At 40.0% G+C, this 13584-nt stretch overlaps 1 protein-coding gene across 2 annotated transcripts in view; it reads left to right on the forward strand.

Moving 5' to 3' along the window:
* The window catches only part of LIPA (lipase A, lysosomal acid type), a 105359-nt gene that overhangs the window by 69584 nt on the left and 22191 nt on the right, over positions 1 to 13584 (forward strand). For both annotated transcript variants that reach the window (XM_059054576.2, XM_059054575.2), the window contains exons 2-3: positions 2370 to 2481; positions 4724 to 4841. In XM_059054576.2, coding sequence (XP_058910559.1) covers positions 2371 to 2481; positions 4724 to 4841 — 229 coding nt within the window. In that variant the 5' untranslated portion in view covers position 2370. The remainder of the gene's footprint in view (positions 1 to 2369; positions 2482 to 4723; positions 4842 to 13584) is intronic.

Genomic DNA, 13584 nt, shown 5'->3' on the forward strand with positions numbered 1-13584 from the left:
TGGCCTGCAGCGGCGCCCAGGATTTCTGATTCCCAGCTTCCCTCACCTGCTTCCTCCTTGTCCTTTACTCCCATTAACTCACCCAGGCAGCCTGCAGACCACTCTAACTTGTTAGTCAAGGTGTGGCCGATAACGGTTTGACCTCGGTCCTGGTGAATATTTTGGTGATACTATTTAACCAGTTGGCATTTTGCTTCCAGTACTTAACTTGGGTGAGGCTCAGTTTCCTGGAAAAAGGACTTAGCGGTACTGCAGAGTTGGCAAAGGTGTAATGAACATAGTAGGTCGGAAGCGCTTCCTGCAGAAGTCTGGAGCGTAACAGGAGCTTAAATGGGAGCGGAAATTATTAGAGGTGTTGTTATTATTAGAGAGCTGAATGACAAGCTGCTTTGGAGCTTTTCTTTGCTAGGTCCTGGGGGTTCAGAGATGACTCATGCTGGCTCTGCCCTCGTGCTGGGGTAATATGAAGACAGACAAGTACTTAATTGGATTGTTAACAGTATAAAAAGAATTGAGATAAAAGTTGCTAAGAGAGCCCAGCAAAGCACATTGAATGCATCCTGGAGGAGGCTTTTTCTCTTTTGAACTTCTCATTCCTCATCCTTATGACAATTACTGGACTAGTAGGTTGAAAAACTAGTGTTTTGTTGGAAGGAAAAATCAACTGGGTGGCATTTCCAGTTGAGTGGCTTCAGCTGTTATCTTCCTGGAGCTTCTATTGTGGACAGCTGGTCCAGGTCCCGGAGAATAGGCCTGAGTGGAAACGTACTGACAGAGGCTTCACTGTTTCAAATTGTGGTTACAGACTTTCACTTTTCCTTTCAATATACTCCTTATTCCCGAGTAATAATGGACTTTTGGAAGGTTATGTTTATGATAAAAGGTAGCCCGGAACTGTACAGCCCTTCCCAACCAGTGTAGAGAAATACAAACTTGTGAGTAAGCACAGTGGGCTTGCTTTGCCAGTAGAGACTCAGGATAACATCCCCTCCTGTCTAGAAGTTCCAGGTTCACCGCTGCTGGGAGAAATCACTGTAGCACCATCAGGAGATGCATCGACAGAAGGGAGTCAGTTCACTTTTGCAATCTTCTGAGAACCAATTTCTTAAGACTTGTGGAATACTCAGTTTAAGCCCAAGTCTTAAAAACAGCTGTATTGTATTACTGACGTAAAATAACAGGACATATTTAGAAGGTACAATTTTATGTTTTGATACGTATACACATGTGAAACTGTGATACGTTCAATATCATTAACCTGTTCATCACCCCCAAAAGATTTCCCTTTGCAATGCTTAGCTCCTGGCCCTCATCTCCCCAGGCAGCCATTGATCTGCTTTACGTCAAGAGAGATAAGGTTGCATTTTCTAGAGTTTTATAGAAATGAAATCATACATATTTATTTATATGGTCTGGCTTCTTTCACTCACCATAATTGTTTTGAGATTCATCCATGTTGTTTTATGTGCATTCCTTTTTATTGCTGAGTAGTGTGTATATATCACAATATGTTGACCCATTCACCCATTAGGGGCATTTGGGTTTTTCCAGTGTTTGGCTGTTGCACATAGAGCTGTTACAGACATTTTTATACAAGTCTTTGTATGGGCATACACTCATGCATCTTTTTGAATTATTATATTTATTTTAAAAAACATGGGAGACCTGGGCTGTTGTCCCAGCTTTGCCTCTAATCATCTGGGTGTCCTTGGAAGAGTCACTTTATTTTGCCTTTAACATCCATCCTCAAGGTCTTTGTTACACTGTGATTTTGTGCCATCACTGCCAGAAACTAGATGGTCTTTGTTGATGGCTGGAGTCTCAGAAGCAAAGAGGGGGTGGTCTTCTTTCCCTCTCTCTTGCAAGCTCTCTTTTCTTCCATTACACTTTTTCCCTTGGGTGTAATTTTATGCAGGAGGGGAAGTGAATAGCTAGTGGGAGCAAGAGCTCCTATCGCTCAACTTAAAAGTGTTTAAATTACAATTAGAGAGGAAAAGGTGGGAGGTTAACAGGCTCCAGAATTTGGGGGATCTTCCTTTTTCTCAACCTATTCTCTTCTGAGTCCTCCTTTCTGCTATTTCTCTGGGGACATTGTGTTTAACCACCTGGTGAGGAGGTGAGTGGGTGTTCTGGGCTCCAAATGTCACATATTAACTGGGGGTGGTGGGTGGGAGGTTTCCCAGTAAAAAAGAATTCCTCGATTTTTGCTTGGAGGTATGGCTTGAGTCATTTGTTCTATATTTACCCTTTCCCTAACTTTTACCTGACCTAAACCTGGTTCAGAACTTTGTATGGGAGCATTATTTACCAACATAATTTTGTGTAGTAAAACTTTGTGTAGACAAATAACAACAGACTGTTTTATACAGAATGAAAATGTGGCTCTGGTGTTTGGTGGTCTGTTTGGTCCTTGGGACCCTGCATTCCGAGGTATCCAGAGGGAAGCTGGCACCTGTGGATCCTGAAACAAATATGAATGTGGTAAGTTTCTCAAAGTCATCTGTTTTTAAAACTGCATCTGTGATCAATGTTAATTATTTTCTGAAATCCAGTTATGTAGCTACACGAAGCCACAAATTCTATTCTCTTTATATCTCATTATGTTTTTCCTGTTCTCCGAATCTTAGATTCAGCTAGCTGGACTTTACCTACAAGGTAATGTGTATTTTACAAAACTCATTTACTGTTAAAACATATACTTCTCAGTAAGATAAGTGATATGTTTATACATTCATTTTATTTTTAAGTCTCACTGAATTTGCTTAAACAACAATAAAGAAAGTGTCAAAACTTTGGAAGAATGTTAATACTCAATGTGCTGAACAAGGACAGATTACCAATGTCCATAGTTCAATACAAAAATCAAAGTATCTGAAAAAAAAATTGTTAGAACAAATAAGCAAAAATAATCCCTCGAGTAATGAAAACATTTCAAAGATATTAATCTTAAGTAAACAATTAAATCTGGAGATGCCTTATTTAGGCATAAAATATCAGGAAAGTATATGTTGCTACAGAAAACAGCAGCTTTAAAACAGAGGATGCAGTGACGCAACTGAAGAATCAGGCAACCTTGGAGATGGAGATAAATTTATAGTCAGCCAAGAGAGTATGACCTGATATCAGGGTCTTAAGGTTACATTTTATTTCTTGTCCCAAATCTTTTTAAGTTTTTTTTTAAATTAAAAGCATTTTTATTTTAAAATTTTTTTCCTGTAAGAATGATAAACTTAAATCCTTTCAAGTGTTTGTGGTAGAGGGAATAATGAGTACTTATTTACATTAAGTCTTCTGGATAATTGAGTTATCCATATGCCACTGAGCTCCCAATTAACAATTGCCCCATGGATTAATTGGTACAAACTGCTATGTATAAAATAAATAAACGAGGATATGTTGTACAACACAGGGAATGTAGCCCATATTTTATAATAACTATAAATGGAATTTAACCTTTAAAAATTGTGAACCACTGTGTTGCACACGTGAAACATAAGTTTATATATATATTATATATAACATATATAACATATATATAAGATATATATAACATATAACTTATATAACATATATATAACATATATAAGTTTATATATATAACATATATAACTTATAACATATATATGTTTATATATATAACATATATAACTTATATAACTTATATATATATGTTTATATATAAACTTATATAATATTGTACATCAACTATACCTCAATTTAATTAAAAAAACAATTGCCCCATGGATCTTTCCTTATGGAGTAGTGAATCTTTCCTTATGGAGTAGAAAAGTAATTCCTTACTTTTCCTCTTTTTCCTCCAGTTTTGTTGAGATATAATTGACATATAACATTGTATTAGTTTAAGGTGTACAGCATAATGATTTGCACTATGTATATATTGTAAAATGATTGCCACATTTTATTTATTTAACATCTTAATTGGAGTATAATTGCTTTACAGTGGTGTGTTAGTTTCTGCTTTATAACAAAGTGAATCAACTATACATATACATATATCCCCATATCTCCTCCCTCTTGCATCTCCCTCCCACCCTCCCTATCCCACCCCTATTTACAATAGCCAGGACATGGAAGCAACCTAAGCGTCCATGGACAGATGAAAGGATAAAGAGGATGTGGCACATATATCTACAATGGAATATTATTCAGCCATAAAAAGAAACGCAGTTGAGTTATTTGTAGTGAGGTGGATGGACCTAGAGTCTGTCATACAGAGTGAAGTAAGTCAGAAAGAGAAAAACAAATAGCATATGCTACCACAATCATTTTATCCTTTCTTGTTCAACTCTACCTTGACATTCTAGTGTAGTTTTATTGGTCCATTGGTTAAAAACAGATTAATACTTTTTATGCTTCATTTCCCGGGATGGGGTCTCTTAAAACAAGGAAAATGGTAGATTACAGTATTACCTGGGATATTTAGAAAAGGAAGAAAGAAGTGTTTATTTGTACCTGGGAGCCAGGATGGAAACAAAGAAGCCGAAAGCTATGGTAAAATAAGACACACTTGGTGTAGAACATGTTAAAATGGTTTAGCTGAACATCTGTGAGTAGAACACAGAGGTAAAACAAGGGGAGGATTTGCTTTTGCAATGGGATGTTAGCTGCTAGATTGAGCAGACTGAAATTTCAGTAACATTTCATTTCTTAAGTAAAACCTGGAGAATGTCATTGACACTTTGTCTTCTCCTTTGCTCTGCAGAGTGAAATTATCTCTCACTGGGGATTCCCTAGTGAGGAACACCTAGTTGTGACAGAAGATGGATATATTCTTTGCCTTAACCGAATCCCCCACGGGAGGAAGAACCATTCTGACAGAGGTATGGGTGTTTTCCGTGGTGAGGAAGGAAAGCTCTGAAAATTTAACAGCATTGCTGGAATTTGGCTCTTTTTTTATGTCAGTAACCAAGTTCAGATTTAACTTGAAAACATTGAAATGGGATTATTTTTTAGACCAAAGTACTCAACATGTTACATTTATGCAAGGTGTATAAAAAACACTTCTTCTTTTAAAGAAATAAGGACAAGAGTCATCTAATTTCATATTTCGCTTAAAGGTTCAACGGTCAGGTTTGTTTGAGGATATGCTAAAATCTCCGCTTTCTTTGTTACAAGGAAGTGTTTCATTTAATAAAATGGTTTGAGCATTAAGTAGATAGCTCCTGCTGTTTGAAAATTACATAATTTTTTGAATAGGTAATGTATTCACATAGTTCAAATATCAAAGAGAATATAAAAAGATACACAGTGAAATACCTCCCTCCCATCTCATTCTCCACTTCCCCAGTTTTTTATGTATCTTTCCAAAATCTCCTTATTTTAAGTTTCTTTATCTCTAAAAAAAATCTCTTTAGAAACATACATAAATTATTATTTTTCCCTGCTTCCCTTTTATTATAAAATGTGGCTTATAATGCACATTCTTTTGTTTCTTGAATTTTTTACTTAATATTTTGGAGATTTTTCCATACAATACAGAGAGCACTTCATCATTTATCTCTGCTGATACATAGTATTCCACTGTATAACTGTACCATGATTTATTTAACAAGTGTCCTATTGATGGGCATTTAGACTATTTATCTTCTTCGATTAAAAAATATTACTGCTGTAAGTGACCTTGTATGTTTGCAAGTTTATTTATAAGATACAATTTCAGAAATAGAATTTTTGGGTCAGAGGATATATGGATTTGTGATTTTGATAGATATTGTTAAATTGCTTTTCATGTGGTCTTGTTCTGGTAATTACTCTCATAAGCAGTATATGCAAGTTCTTATAGTTTTGGCTTAAAATATATACATATTTTTTCTTTTTCTCAAAACTCAAGCAAAACTGTGGTTTCCAATGCAGATTGAGGAATATCTAGATAGATTACTTGAAATTGTTAGATATCAGAGTAAGGATCTGATCCTTAGTCAATCTTCTCTCCAGATGTAGCTTATTTTTTTTCTTTTAACATTTTCTGATTTTAGAAACTCTCCTTAGGAAATTTAGGTGAGATTAAGGTAATTGGATAACTATCTCTTCGTCAATTAAAATTTTATGTGAGTAGAAAATTTTTATTCCAAGCGAACTTAAAAGCCCTCTGTGTTAATGTGAGCTTTGTATCATTATCTGTTTTTCTCTTAATATAATCTGATTTATCCATGTTGTTCTGCCATAAATTCTAGCTATAATGAGCCTTTCAGTAATGTTACCTGGTCAAGACAGCCAATGCTATTTTTGAAATTTAATTTCTAACTCTTGAGAGTTTTATGATTTACAGATCCTCTTAAAAGCATGTTACAAAATGAGCAATGAGTTACAGCAAGGGCTTCTATTTTTTCTTCTGCTCAAGACACACAAAACTTATTTTATTTCAGAATATATGATCTTGATTTCCTTCCCTTTTTTTAAAAAAAGTAAGCCCTGTATACAGATTTCGGATCCCATATGAAGAAAAATAGGTATCGATATTATTTCTCTTAAAAGTGGTTAGTTGACTAATAATTAGTAGTGTGAGCCATTGTTAAAAAATGCAGGGAACCACAGTAAAAACATGCTTAGAGAATGTGCCTCCTCTTCTTTTTCTATATCCACCTCTAGGCTTTTCTTTCCTACAGCAATTAAAGCAAATAGTGCCAGATGCCCTATGGTATGTATCTCAACCACTGCAGGTGAAGGTGCTGTGCCCTGGGAAGTGAGCATCCTTTTTGATTTGCTCTCAGGTGGTAGGAAGAAGAATCAGGAGAATTCCGCCTGCCCCTAAATACTTCTGTGCTTTCTCCTCTGTAGGCCTTGGATTCTTCATCTGTAAAAACAGTCGATTGGCTGGGATGATATCAAAGTTCCCCATTAGTCTTTATCACTCTCTGGTTCTACAGGTTATATTCTATATTCATTCATTCATTCGTTTATTGTCAGGGGTTTGTGGATTGGGGCAGTGGACACCCTTGGTTTTCAGAATGGGGAACAGACTGAATGCACTCTAAGTCTGGTGATAGCATTAAGTCCCCACCCTTTTCCTCTGTTCTGCCGAGGCCTCCCTGTAGAGGATCAGTGGTATGTATATAACACCTGCTGTGAGCTAAGCTCAGAGGCAAGTTTTGGAGGAAATCTGTGACAAGTGACTTAGTTATCTAAAGGAATTTGTGTTTCTTCTGAAAACTGCATAGGTGTTTCTCTGATGGTTTGCATTTCCATGGTCCAAGGCAGAGCACAGAGCTGAGGCTCTGCACTGCCCTTCACTCCCATTCAGGAGCAGTGTTGTCAGTGGTGCTAATTTGGCTAATTTAAGCCAGATAGACAAAAAGAATACACACAATCCTTCACACCCAACATGGAACCCAGCTCATCCATGCCCCTTCCTCTCCTGACTTCCCCCTCTATTAATCACACCCTCGTCCTCCTGGACCTAGACCAGAAACTGCATAGTCACGCTCGACTCCCGTCCTGGAGGAGCTGTCAGGTCCTCTCTAGGCTCCCCTGTTATATGTCTTCAGTTCAGCCCTTTCTTCTCTTTGCCAGGCCACCATCGTCCCTTATGCTCTTGTGACCATTTACTTGGCCATCTGAAATAAGCTCAGAACCTGAGAGAGAGAAAGAATTTCAAAACAGGAATAGGGAAATTCAGTCTGCTTATCTTTTAAGACATTAATGCTTTTAAGAAAATAATGCCATACATCTGTACTATTTATAAGTCATTACAAGATACATTAAAACATTATTCATTTATCAAGGATGAAGTGAAGCTATTCCTCTTACCCTTCTTAATGTAGTTTTTCTCAGTTTTTGTGTTCTTCTGTGATGCTGTGACCTTACCCCTGGGTTCAGGGATGCTAACAAAGGCATTCTTGACTGTGGATAGTTGCTAAGTTGGAGTTTCTGTGAGGGGGCTAGGGCTTGGGATCTCCTATTCTGCCATCTTGCCGATGTCACCTCCGTTATTTATTTATAGGTACCACATTCCTTGTGGAACCTTGATTTAAAGCTGTGTGGTGAGCATCTTTCAGTCCTGTCTCAGTGACCCCCCTCTGATTGTACGTAGAGCCTCACTTGGGGATCATTGGAAGTTTTTTGTTTTGTTTTGTTTTGTTTTTTGTGCTAGGCGGGCCTCTCACTGTTGTGGCCTCTCCCATTGCAGAGCACAGGCTCCGGACGAGCAGGCTCAGCGGCCATGGCTCACGGGCCCAGCCGCTCCGCGGCATGTGGGATCTTCCCGGACCCGGGCACGAACCCGCGTCCCCTGCATCGGCAGGCGGACTCTCAACCACTGCGCCACCAGGGAAGCCCCATTGGAAGTTTTTTATGATCACAGGACTTGGCCACGTGGCTCCTCTACCCTTGCCAACTGCTCTCCTTTCTGCCAACCTCCCTGTTCTCATCCATCTTATATAGTTTTGCAGGATTCAGCTCCGTAGAGCCCAGGTATAATTATATGATATTGCCACTCAGCAATCTCCATGGGCCTAATAAATGAAGATAACACCATTCCTTAATATTTTGTCCTAGCTGTTGTCTTTACTGTTCACCCTCATTTTATACAGCAATGGACCTTTGAAGTTCACCATGGATATGTGCAAGAACTTTGTGATTCCTCAAACTAGTGATTACAGTCATAGGCTATGATGTCTACGGTGACTCCCTCCGTAGAATGGGATAGAATACGTCTTTCACAAGGTTTATGAGGAGTGCTTGAGAACCACTGGTTGCCAGCTGTGTTTACCCATCACCTAAGAAACATTTATCCTTTATCAACTGCACAGGTTTAAATTGGCACCATAGCCAAATTGCAAATGGCTACAACTGAAGTTGTATCTGTGATGAGTATCAAAGAACTGCTCTCTCACATGCTGAAATCCAAATGAGTTTATTTCCCTTTTGCTAAATTCTCCCTGGGCCTCAGCTGGTGACACAACCCTCTGGACTGGTGCTCACCCTGCTCACCATCTTTATTTCTATACATATTCCCCAAAACATTTTTCCTTTTCTGTCCTTCCAGCCCCACCCAGCTTAACTGCCAACTCTCCATGTTGCTTGAGCATGAAGGAGACGCACTTCCTCCGAACTCCCAGATGCCTTGCTGACACCCCTCCTGAGGTGCTTTTCTTCCTCTGCTTTGGGGTTAACTCATGTGTGTACTTCTCTCTCCCCACCATCCCTCCTTGCAGCCACTCTTTGAAGGCAGTGGCTGTGTCACCTCTGTGTTCCTCACGGCACCCGGCAGCACCACGTTGCCTGCGTGGGTGGCCTAATTAAGAGGTATATCGGGCCGTCTTCAGAATTGGGATTCTGAAGTGCACGAAGGCAGTGGATCCTCTCTCTAGTAAAATAAGATAGACACTTGTGCACACACAAATTTTATATTAAGATGCAGAGGGTGTGTGGACTCAGTAAAGAATCCCCTGATTTAATTTTATTTAAAATATTTTCTTTATTGAAGTAGAGTTGATTTACAATGTTGTGCCAGTCTCTGCTGTGCAGCACAGTGACTCAGTTATACACATATAGACATTCTTTTTTCATATTCTTTTCCATTATGGTTTATCACAGGATACTGAATATAGTTCCCTGTGCTCTACAGTAGGACCTTGTTGTTTATCCATTCTGAATGTAATAGTTTGCATCTGCCAACCCCAAAGTCCCAGTCCATCCCTCTCCCTCCCCTTGGCAACCACAAATCTCTTCTCTATGTCTATGAGTCTGTTTCTGTTTTGTATACAGGTTCATTTGTGCCATATTTTAGATTCCACATATAAGTGATATCATATGGTATTTGTCTTTCTCTTTCTGACTTACTTCACCTAGTATGATAATCTCTAGTTGCATCCATGTTGCTGCAAATGGCATTATTTCATTCTTTTTTATTCCATTGTATATATGCACCACATCTTCTTTATCCATTCATCTGGCGATGGACATTTAGGTTGTTTCCACGTTTTGGCTATTGTGAACAGTGCTGCCATGAACGTAGGGGTGCATGTATCTTTTTGAATTATAGTTTTATCCGGGTATATTCCCAGGAGTGGGATTGCTGGATCATGTGGTAATTCTATTTTTAGTTTTCTGAGGAACCTCCATACTGTTTTCCATAGTGGCTCTACCAATTTACATTCCCACCAAGAGTGTAGGAGGGTTCCCTTTTCTCCACACCCTCTCCAGCGTTTGTTATTTGTAGACTTTTTCATGGTGGCCATTCTGACCGGTGTGAGGTGGTACCTCATTGTGGTTTTGATTAGCATTTCTCTAATAATTAGCGATGTTGAGCATCTTTTCATGTGCCTACTGGCCATCTGTATGTCTTCTTTGGAGAACTGTCTTATTAAGGTCTTCTGCCCATTTTTCAATTGGGTTGTTTGTTTTTTTGTTGTTGAGCTGTATGAGCTGTTTGTATATTTTGGAGATTAAACCTTTGTCTATTGCATCATTTGCAAATATTCTCTCCCATTCCATAGGTTGTCTTTTCATTTTTTTATGGTTTCCTTCGCTGTGCAAAAGCTTGTAAGTTTGATTAGGTCCCATTTGTTTATTTTTGTTTTTACTTCTATTGCCTTGGGAGACTGACCTAAGAAAACAAAGGTACAATTTATGTCAAAGAAGGTTTTGCCTATGCTCTCTTCTAGGAGTTTTATGGTGTCATGTCTTATGTTTAAGTCTTTAAGCCATTTTGAGTTTATTTTTGTGTATGGTGTGAGGATGTGTTCTAACTTCATCGATTTACATACAGCGGTTTAACTTTCCCAGTACCACTTGCTGAAGAGACTGTCTTTTTACCATTTTATAATCTTGCCTCCTTTGTCAAAGATTAATTGACCATAGGTGTGGGGGTTTATTTTGGGGCTCTCTATTCTGTTCCATTGATCCATATGCCTGTTTTTGTACCAATACCACACTGTTTTAAAGAATCCCCTGATTTAGGCAATCTTTTGCCTGTCTGGTCAGACCTCTACTAATTAGGAAGCTTGAAATGTGTATTTAGAAAGCTCTTAGTGACCTTTGGAGTATATGTGGGCTGTTTCTCAACATTAAGCAAACTTCTCTATCAAGTGTTGAGCTACCCCTACTTTGCACTAACTCCAATAAGGGAATTGAAATTCAGAAATCCATCCTTTACAGGGAAGTGGTTGTATTTTAATCTGCTCAGCCTTATTTCAGAAAGTCATGGGATGCTGGCATTAGAAGGATCTGAGAGTCCTGCCTGGGCCGGCAGTTTGGAGAACTTGCATTTTTAACGTAACTCCCTAGTGGATTCCAAGGGGAAATCCTTGGGTTTGGGAACCCAGGTTCTAGAGCAACACTCTCATTTTACTGGGCGTGACAGGTTCAAAGAGGGAAGGGGATTTGCTTTAGGTCAAAAGATAGTGGCCCAGCCAGTTTGACTCCGGGTGCAGTGTTCTTTGAACTGGAGTGCGTGGCCTTATGTATTGAGCAACTTGATCCTATGGTAGTCAGAGTATTCATTTTAGTTGGTTAAAACAAAGAAATAGAGAAAGGCCTTGCCTAAAATACATAAAATAGCAACAGTAACAGCGAGGCCGACTTCCTTCTGCCTAACTAGGAAATAAACTGTGAAATAAAGCAATCATCAAAAAAAGCACCAACCGTGGAACATTTGTATCTGAAAAGCAGTATGCGTCTGATGGCCTGGTGAGTGAAGTGCATTCTGGAGTGTGAGTAATTGCCTTCGTGCAGAAACAGGGTTTTTGAACTTTGCCGTGGGTTTGCCCATTGAACTTTTTGAGTCATAATTGAAAACTTCACAACCTGGCTTGTGAGTTAGGTTTTGGGGGGAAAGACCATCAGGCTGTGGTCTAAAAAAAAAAAAATTTCTTTTTTTTTGATTATACGTTTTAGGTTTCTGACCAATTTCTGGGTTTTCTGTTCTTCCCTTGTACATGGTTCCTAAGGAAAGCATTTCCTAAACGCAGTGCTCTAACAAGCTAAACAGAGGCCTTGATCGACTGGGATGTAATTCCTCACCTCCCAGTGGCACTGGACAGATGTAGGGCCATTAGTCAGTGCCCGGACTTGTTGACTCTAGCTCCCTGAGCTCACGCCCAGGCTCGCTTGGACCTTGATGGCACACTGGGTAGGGGGCTGTACTCAGACCCTCTGCATAACTGAGAACCACAAGACAGTGTCAGCTGCACAGCACAGTTTGTCTCGTATTGGCAGGTTGGAGCTGGGGCTAAGAGAGTGGAAAGGAAGAGCGTGCTGTGCTCGGCACCCCTCCTCCTCCAGTGCCCCCTCTCTTCCTCCTGCTTAGCCTCGATGTCACTTCAGGGAGGAATTCCCAGCTGCTCACACCTGCTCAGGGTGGCCCCTGGCTACATATTCTCATAGCTCTTTGTGTGTTTCCTTCATAGCAGTTAAGACAGGTAAGACAATAAATAATAGCGTACTATGTCAGTGATGATGCTTGTAACCTCGGTCCTCCCCACTAGACCATGAGCTCTTGGAGAGCCCAAACCTTTTCTGATTACTTGATAATCTCTCCGGCCCAAGGCTTCAGTCTACCTGCTTCTACAGTCCTGGTCCTCCTGGGCACCAGGTTGACCAAAGCATCCACACTTTCTAATGTTCCTTGCCCAAGACCACATGGAATTAAGGACCCTCCTGAGCTTCAAACCTTTGTTTGAAGTCAGGCTGTGGTAGCAGAGAAGGGCAAGGGAAGCAGAAAGGCAGTTTGGCATGGAGATAACAAGCACTTTATTTTTAAATAAAAATATCTAAAAGGGTGTCACGTAATCACATGGTTCCCAGTTCCACCATATACTAACTGTATTTACATCCTTGGGCAAACTATTTCTTTTTTCTATGCCTCAGAATCCCCATCTGTAACGTAGGAAGAATAACATAAATGGCGTAGTGCCATCCTGGGTACACAGTAAACGCTAATTAAGGCAGTGCCCTGGAAAGTGCACACGGTATGTGTGGGGTGGGTATCTATGTGTGTGTGAACATGCACTGTTGTGTTTTTTTAATTTCTTTCCTTCCTTTATTCCTTCATTATTGCTTTTATTCATCAAATTTGCCTGGAGCGAGCACCACGTGGCAGACATAGCATTGGGTGCCACGGAGGCTGCAGTGAATGAGACAGACCAACTGCTGCCTTCTTGTTGCTTAGCGATCAAAGTGACCACCACTGCTGCTGGTGGGGCGAATGGCATCCTGAGGATGGGGTGTTTTTCTCCCCTGCTCTGTGATCCCGGCACTATTGTGTTTCCTTCTGCCAAGGGTCACCCCCTTTCCAGCAGGGGGGCTGTGAAATGTGAGTGCAGCGATCTGGGCAGTGGCAAGGTCTGCATGCCTTTCTGAACGCTTCCTGTGGTCGGGTCATGTGCTGCACTCTGTGTGAACTCTCACATGACTTGTCACACAGCTGTTGGATGTAAGGGCCCTTATCACCTCCTGTTACAGAGGAGGAAACCAAGGTTACAGCGGTTAATTAACTTGCTTATTATAAAGTAGCTGGTGGGTGGTAGTAAAGGCAGGATTCCCATGGCTTGTGATGGCATGTCTGCCCCTTGGGCTCTTAGCACTGCAGCAGTGTCTCTGATCAAGGGACAGTGTGCAAAGTGC

This window comes from Kogia breviceps, chromosome 2 (assembly GCF_026419965.1).
Source record: "Kogia breviceps isolate mKogBre1 chromosome 2, mKogBre1 haplotype 1, whole genome shotgun sequence".
NCBI lineage: Eukaryota > Metazoa > Chordata > Mammalia > Artiodactyla > Physeteridae > Kogia > Kogia breviceps.